Source organism: Anser anser (assembly GCF_964211835.1).
Source record: "Anser anser genome assembly, chromosome: 3".
Classification (NCBI taxonomy): Eukaryota; Metazoa; Chordata; class Aves; order Anseriformes; family Anatidae; genus Anser; species Anser anser.
This window is the reverse complement of record NC_139722.1, coordinates 54,479,429-54,488,148: the sequence shown is the minus strand read 5'-3', so window position 1 is coordinate 54,488,148 and position 8,720 is coordinate 54,479,429. Positions and strand designations below refer to the sequence as shown.

The following is an 8,720-nucleotide window of genomic DNA, read 5'->3' as shown; positions in this document are numbered from 1 at the left end:
AGAGCAGTCAAACCCAAGCTAAAACATGCACTAAATTTGGCTGTGAATTCCTTCTGGCAGGGACTTCTGTTCTGTGGTCATCCCATCAGATCACGGGGCCGTAACCACGGTTTGCAGCGGCTGTGTCCGCAGGAAAAGCGGCTGACCAGCTCAAGTGCATGACCAGCTGGGTCTGTGAGAACCTGAAGTAATTGCGCGGCCACCTACTTATCGAATTCGCCTCAGTTTTAAGATGTTTTGAGATTTTTTTTTTTTTTTTAACGTGCTCTAGGTGGCCCTGCTCGGCAGGGGGTCGGACTAGGTGATGTCCCTTCCAACCTCGGCCATTGTGTCAGCGGTGACAAGATGGCACTCGCTCCCTCACGGAGCACTCCGTGCCCGGGGGCTACCCACCGCGCCCTCACACCGTCCCCGCCCTAACGGCTAACTAACGGCTGACTGACGGCCGCGGCTGAGGGGCGGCGAGCCGCGCGCGCGCCCGCCCTCCCGCTCGCCGCCGGGAGCGCGCACGGCGGCTGCCGCTCCGCCCGGCGCTGGCGGGCTGCGGGAGGGGCCGCGCGGCGCCAACGGCCGGGCGGCGGCGGCGGTTGCGGGGCTAACGGCTCGGCTCGGCTCGCCTCGCCCGCCTCCATTCACGGCCCGGCGGCGGCGGCACGGAGCGCCCCCGAGGCCGGCCCCGGGCCGGGAGGAGCCTCCCGGGGCTGCGGTCCGCGGCCGGGGAGCCCCCGGCGCCGCTCGCCGGCAGCGCGGGGGGCGGCGGCGGAGCCCGAGCGGGGGCCGGGCGCTGAAGATGGCGACCCCGGGGATGAGCTGGCAGCAGCAGCACGGCTACGGCGCCGGCTCCGCGCCCGCCGCCGCCGCCGCGAAATTCGGCGCCGGCCCCGGCCCGGGCGCCGAGCACAGCCCCGAGCTGCATTTCAAAATGAGCAAGAAGATCGCCCAGCTCACCAAGGTGAGGCTCGCTGCCCGGCCGGGGGTGCCTCGTGCTTTACGTGGCCAGCGGGGAGGGTGAGAAGCCCGTCCGTCGGTCTCGTAGCGCTGAGTGAACGGCCTCCGTGCTAGCACCGCCAGTATGGGATCTCGTTAAAGGCTGTGCTCAAACTAGATGGTTTTAAAAGTGTGTTGCTTAAGGCTGGTAGGCCCCACGCTGCAGGCTTGATCGTAGCAGTAATTTACTTCGGATAACTTAAAAACAACACCGCGGTGCTATAATCTCTCTTGCATGATGCTCAAGGCACAAGTGAATGGCATCAGGAGATGAAAGGCATGTGTTTCTTCTGCTTCCTCTTTAACGAACGTGACGCTAACAATTTCTGCCAAGAATTGCATAGTTAAAACATTTGAAGGTAACTTAAAGGTACAGTGGGGGAACGGTGTCGTTCCTCAGCTGTATGCCAAAATGGATGAAGGTGACATTTCGTTGGAAATGTGAGTGAAGAGAAGGAAGGCTGCTGGCAGGCTCACAGGGGAGATACAGTTTATATTTATGCACAGCTGAAGTGATTGGCTACAAATAGTATTTACAGTGAAATGCCATGCACCTTGCTTTATTGGAAAACCAATGGCTGAGGGGTATTCTGGCTTGGTTTTTAATTCAGAACCCATTTTTTTTGTGTGTGTTAACTTCAGTCAAATTAAAATTGTACTTTCATAGAGAAAACTAGGATTAAAATCACCTAAAGAATCACTGTGATGTTACTCCATATGAAATACAAATGATGAATTGAAATATTAAAGGTATCACTACAGACCTGTGCTCCTTGAAAGGTGCAAAAAGCACCAGGAGACCATAAATGTATTTTAGATTTACCTTAAGGCCAGTTGTATGTGCAAAGCAGTACTTTCAAAGAGCAGTTCTTACTTGTGTGTGGACTTATATATTTCCCTTTCTTTCTTTTGGAATCTCCCGGCAGTTTATATTTGGTTTCAGAAACAGTCTTCTGTCTCTGTTGTGAAATTGTGTGTGTGTACCCATGAGTTCCGCATCACTGCACGTGTGCCCTGTGTTTTGTGAGTTACGGTGTGTCAGCTGTCTTGAGGCAGGCGTGACTTAAATGTGGATTTATATGGATAGTGCTGGAGTACCTTGAACTTCTCTTTTGGAAGACTTGGAGTCTTTATTAATAAACACTGTGCTTTACTCATAGGATCTTTTATGATCCATAATAGAGTTCTTTGAAGATTCTTCGAAGATAATGTGCATGCCTGTCCTGCCAAAGATTTCAGGATACTGCAAATAAAAGCTGCCAGTTGCTTTTTGGTTGTTGTATTTCAATAACTGTAAATAGCTGTGATTGTACAAGGATTTTACATGTGAATTAGACATTTGCAGGATGGGAATCTCATATCTGTTTCCCTGACTTGGAGATTCTGGTGATATTTTGCTTTGTGTGTTAGTTCTGTTTTCAAGTTTGAGGGAGAAAACTTGGGAAATTAGCTGATACTCGTGAACTGAAGGTCTGGACTGAAGAACAAACTTAAAATGGGATGCATAATAAACATACTTGTACCTAATGCAACAATAAAATTAATGATATATAGATCAAGATGAAATGTATTCTATAGCATTCATTTCATTGAGGTAGAGGTGCGAATGTTGACAGTTGTGTAGTTGGAGAATTCAGGTCCCATATTTCTGTTTGTTATTTGACCTTTCAGAGAAGGATGCTAAAAAAAAAAAAAAAGGAAAGAAGCCTTAGCTTATAGTTTACCCTGAAGAATTCTCTAACCTGCTCTGGGATCTGAAGCCTGATTTGGTAGATGCCTGAAGCAGTTACTCCTTGAGAAAGCAATCAAGCTGCAGGAGGGAAAAATAAACAAGATACTTAATTTCTGTAAACAAGAGTTAACTGTCAGAAGAATTAACATTGCAGATTTGTGGAAATAAGCTATCCAAATTGAATGGCTGATTTAAATATATATATTTCTGTGAAGGTCTTTTGACCAAATTCTGCTATTTGGTCTCCGTCAGATGCTTACTAACTTGTGTATAGAACTCCTCTTCAGTAATCTAGGAACTTCATATTGAGAATAAGAAGTGTCTTTTATATAAAGTGTCTAATCATGTCTTTTATATAAAACAGTCCTCTCACACCTTCTGACTGTTCCTCCCCCTGTGCCTCTCTCCCCTCACCCCCCCCCCCCTTTTTTTTTTGTCTTTGTACTTTTCTCTACTTTTCTCTAAAACTGTCTTAAGAACTAGGAAGTCTCTCAGGGGATTTAGAACTGGAGTCAGATGTTTCATCAGGTCAAAACAAACACAACAATACAGTATCATGAAAGGGAATCTAAGTACACAGGGGGTGTAGTTAGGTTACCTGGAAGCTTGTGTCTTCTGACAAAAGAAATGTGACTCAGTAGTTTATTTTTTCCTGTCCTTGTACAGCTTGTACTACGAACTCTGAATAGCACCAGAAGAAAATGCTTTCCCCATGGGAAATAAAGATCATTCATGAAGTAAATCTAACATTTCAAAATTAGAATTCCTGTGTCATGTTTTCACATTACTTATACAGAATCTAATGTTTTGGTCAAAGCAATAAAGCAATACAGGAACATAAAGACAAGATTTGATTTAATTTTTTTTTTCTTTTTAGTCTTTAATCAGTAATTCAGAGGCAAACTAAGATACAAATCTGGTCCGCTAAGCACAACGCTTCTGAAGAGCTTAACTATATTTTTACTCTTGAAAAAAATATAAGTTGATATAACTTTAATATGCTTTAACTCACAGGGGAAGGTAAAACATGCCAGTAGTTAGAAATGCAGCTTTAAAAACTAACATGATACTCCGTGTCATGTTTAAAGACTGCAGAAGTGGTAGCTGAAGCAATTTTGGGTCCTCTTCTTCAGCATAAGCTCCTTATTCTAGGCGTTTCGGAAGATTGGTGTACCAGTTTGGGGATAAAGTAGCATCTGACACCACAGATTAAAGCCAAAAAGAAATAAGCTGTGATTATGAGATTGCATATATGTTTGTACTACTACATGCTGGAGTGCTAATGCACTGTTGAATTATGCTTGCTGCAGATGAAAATATGCATATATATTTTATTAGTTTGCATAAGACAACTGGAATAGAAAACAAAAAGCAAGTTGCTGCTCTGCTTACATCAGTGGGGGAGAGTGGGACTTGTTTTCACAATTGCTAGAGGAAGGCAAGTTCAAGGGGTTGGTTGGTTTGTTTTGTTCTGCCCCCCCCCCCATTTTTTGTGCTGTAGTTTTCAGCTTGAGCATTCGTAATTGAGAAATTCATGTCCTACATTTGTTTACGGAATATGTTGTGGAAGTTCTGTGACATCAATATAAATCTTTGACTTCTATGGATTAATTAGATGATCCACACTGGCGTTACGTGATGAGAATCTGAAGTGTTGATTTGGTTGCATGGTCCTAGTTGCAGAAATCCTATGTCAAGTGGAAGAGCCTGTAAGTGCCGTGCAGGTGGTATGTGCACTACAGCAATAGTTTCTGTCAGCTCGATCAATTTCATAATAAGAAAAACAAGCACAAAACCCCTCAACAATACCAGTGATTTCCCTTGGTAGGTGCCTAGAGCTGGATAGTTCAATTCTGGAAAGATTCCAAAAATGCTGAGGGGGTTCAAAGACTAAGGCAACAAGGTTGTCCAAGGCACAACATAATTCACTAAACAAGAAACAGTTCTGGGGCTCGCGAGGCTGGAGTTCAGTTCTGAGTTCTGCCATCAGCTTGCTGTATAAAGTCAGGAAGTTCCCCCCAACCCTTTTCTTTGTTTTCCTCTCTCTTCCTGGTTTAAAGAGAGGTTCCTAGACAGTAGACTGTAATACTTACCGCATTGAATGGTTTGGGGTTTTAATAGTAAAGTTGTTTCAAAGAATAAATAGCAAATCTAATAATCCTTAATTCGCATGTTTATGCTCCTCATTGTGTGGCCTTTTTTGCTGGGAAGGTTAAAGGTCTTGCTCAAGCATCACAGAATGCAGTGCTATGTGTGTAACTGTAGGGTTTAACTTATTAATCATAATACTTCAAATGTTACATTTCTACTGAAACTTTGTCAGTTTTTATTTGAGAGTGTTCTGCCTCGATGAACAAAATAACTAAATCTCTTTCAGAAAGAAGCTTCCTTGTGTATAGGCTTATAGGAGACTGTAAGAGCCCTTAAAAGAAGGGAAGAAATGAGAATCTAAAAAACCTTTTAGAACTGTTTTGACATTAGCTGTCATCAAGTGGTAGCTGATGCCATTAACAGTTTTGGAAAAACTTGGTTTTTATTTTTTAAGCAACCTTATGTCATCTCTCCAATGTTTGTGAACATTGGCAGCAGGCCAGTGTTTGCTTACGGCTCTAGCATTGCATGAAAACGGCTGGAATTTCAAAGAGGGTGTGACTTCAGTACAGATTTGAATGTCAAAATTTGTGCATGTATTTCCTACTGGTAACGTGGGAATAAATGTTGTGGCTTTCTTATTACAGCGAGAATACTTTTCAAGGACTTGAAGACCTGAACATGTAATAATGGATATAGAATTCTTCTGCATTTCTTTAGAGAGATTTAATTCTGGTTTGTGTTAGTTATTCCGGAGATAGCTGGAGTAAGCCCTCTGTGAAGGGATCAACTGAAGGTAGCAATTGGAAAAGTAACAGAGACAATATTTCTGAAGTATGTGTTTTTCTTTTTTAACCATGCTAATATACTCTCTCTGCCTTCCCTTTCTGACTCTCTTCATGTGGTTTTCTGACTGTCAGCCTGCAGTAGTTGCGGTCTTAGCAAGGGTTATTCACAAAAGAGAAGTTTTCTGTAGCTGTGATGGCTTAAGGACGAAGATGGGACTGTGTAAAAAATGGTTCACACTGTAGTTCAGTGTTAAAGATAATAAAACTTACAAATTTATTAAAAATAAATTGAGTTTTTAGGTTCACAGACTCTTCTACAGGTCTTAAATAAAAGCAGCAGTTATTAGCTTTAGCTTAATATTTGCTAATTGAAGCACTTAAAATTGCTTTAAAGCTGCTGTGGCTTCTGTTGCAGACCAGAAGAGGTCTTTCTAACCTTCTGTGTTTTGTAGGACAGAAGTCATGGAACTGAGTGTTTTGGACTGATGGTCCTTGGGCTTCCCTCGTGGATTTTTAGTATGAACTTGTATAATCTGCAGGCAGAATGGTGACAGTGAAATGCAAAAATGTTCTTATTAACAATGTGATCAACATGTGCTGTAGGGATCTTGTCACTTTCCAAAAAGTTTGTATGCTTTTTGGCTCTGAAAGGAGAGATCAAGGGACTAGGGGGAGGGAAGTTTTACAGTCCTGATGTGGAGAAACTATTACTTGATGCTGGTTTTCCCCCAGTCAGGACTAGTTGAAAAAAATTATTTTGATGCCTTGAAGACCTTGTGACCATATATCACTGGAATGGTTCTTCCACCTATTATCACTGTATGCGTGTTGGGTGAGACTGCAGGGGTGGTGTATGGACCTGATACAGCTATACTTCAGTTGTGGTATTGGTGAAGTAGGTCACTGACTCTACAGTCTTTTGTCATAAGGCATCAAAAAGGAGTAGAGTAGGACAAGAATGATAACTTTTCTTTTTTATATAATAAAAATATGCTCAAATAAAATATCTTTGTTCTGCCTGGTTTTAACATTTGACCGTTGCCTGGGAGTTCATCTGAGACCACTGATGCCTGAATATTCTAAATTCTTCATGTGTATAATTAAAACTGTGATTTTGTTGGGAAAGCTGTGATTGTACGTTCACATAAAACGCTTCTTCAGTATGCTTAGGTATATATTAACTTCTTTGAGATTATAAGATTTGGAATCATCTATCCAAAATAATAATCGAAATGAACAGAGAAGGTGTAAGAGAGGACAAATAATATGCGTCCTTTTACTCTGTGCTTATGCTCACTTCTTGGTGTATTTAAATAATGTAGCATTACAAGGAGATGAATAACTCGTTGATGTTAATCTTGCTGGAATGTACTTCAGCTGCTATATGCGATACATCAGTACATTAAGGATATTTAAAAAACAGTAAAAGACTGACATTGAAATTTGTACTTAAATCCTATCAACATGTCAAAATAAAAAAAAAAGAGAACATGCAGGCCGTAAATAAATCCTGGTCTGACAACAGCCATAAAGTTTAAAATCTGTCAATCTTTATCTACTTTTTATATATGATTTATCTTTCCATAAATCCCATGGAAAGAATAAGAAATACTCGAAGTTTAGTTTGATTTTGTTGTTATTGTTACAGTTTCAGATAAGTTCCGCATTCTAAAAAAAACCCACACCAAAACAACAAAACAAAAAAAAGGTTTTTGCTAATATCATCTGCTTTAGATAAAATCAAGGAAGTGCCAGTTCAGTGTTAAGAACATAATATTGAAATGCTTTGCTCCAAATACAGCAGTTGTAAACAGGAGAGTCTTTTATCTATATTTGAAAAAGAAAGTCAGTGGTAGAACCCTATGTAATTTTACACTTTATGTATAATTTTACTTATATGCTGATCTGTTTGCAGCATTTTAAAGTGCTGTGTCCATGGCGATTCATAAGTACTCAATCCTGCCAGAAGCTCTGATTTATGAGGTCTTATAAAATGTATAGGCAGAAGACAGTTTTTTGTTTGTTTGTTTTCTGGAGTACCATGAAAGTACAAAGAAGTTATTTCAAAATGAGGAGTCTTTCATTCTTGCTTTATAGCATTTCTTTAGAACAAGTCATATAAGTCAAGGTGGTTCTATACTTTCTTGAAACACTGTAAAACTCTACCCAGTAACAGCATTGTTTGTGTTCAGATATTTGTGTTGTCATGCACAAAAACCTTATCAGTCTCACTTTTTTTTGTGCACACTGCATCTAAAGCATGTATAGTAATGTTACTTGTCGTCAGTCGTTGTATTTACACATTAACTTCTAGCCATGAGGAACTTCTAATCACAGTCATTCTTTCAATATCTCCTTTTCTAAACTCAGGCTTTGACTTTATCAGAAATAGTAATTTTGTTAGTGATTCTGCTGTTCACCTCACCCTGATTTCACCTCCAAGTCACTTGTGAAAAACCTACATTGAAAGCTTTATTCTCCTGCAGTTAACTCTGTGGAGGGGAGGAGGGAGTTTCATTGCCTTAGATAGTCACCAGCTTTTTTTATATTATTTTCAGACTTACTGTTACATACATCCAGTAAATCTCTACATAGTGGTATGAAATCAGATGAGTGTGTCTCTTGGCTGATACAAGGCTGGCAGTGGTAAGCCAGGCTTCTATGTATTCTTCTAATGACTGATGTCATACCAGTAACCGAAGGCATTGCATTCCAAAAATAACCAGAAGAAACAAAAACACTCTAAAGCTGTTCACCATCTTGTCCTACTTAATGCATTACCTGGCTCTGTTTCTGTGGGCAAGCTTTTTAAACTGCATATAGAAGCCTATGAGAGAGAATACCTTTTTACTGAGGTTGTCACTTGGTTAGGCTCAAAATGACAGCCCTTGAAAATAGTTACTGTTAAAAAGTTCATGAAGTCCTTGTTTAAGATGCTCCTGTTGAATGAAAGATAGCCTTTTAGCTAAAAGAAGCATGAGGTGATTGCAAAAATGTATATTTCTTAATTTCCTTTTAATGCGATGAAATACATTGTTCCAGCCAGTTTCCTAAAATTTAATTTCTAGAAACCTGAATTGTACTGTCTTCAGAAAACAGGTGTGCTGTAATCTAGAGATCAT

The 8,720-nt window shown here is 40.9% G+C and overlaps 1 protein-coding gene across 9 annotated transcripts in view; it reads left to right on the top strand.

Annotated features, from left to right (window-relative positions):
* The first annotated feature begins 588 nt into the window (after positions 1-588).
* The window catches only part of FAM184A (family with sequence similarity 184 member A), a 71,266-nt gene continuing 63,134 nt past the window's right edge, over positions 589-8,720 (top strand). For 5 of the 9 annotated variants that reach the window (XM_083828740.1, XM_083828739.1, XM_083828743.1 and 2 more), the window contains exon 1: positions 589-952. In XM_083828740.1, the coding sequence (XP_083684866.1) occupies positions 791-952 (162 nt within the window). In that variant the 5' untranslated portion in view covers positions 589-790. The remainder of the gene's footprint in view (positions 953-8,720) is intronic. The other 4 variants (XM_083828735.1, XM_083828738.1, XM_083828742.1 and 1 more) reach the window with 3 other exon arrangements.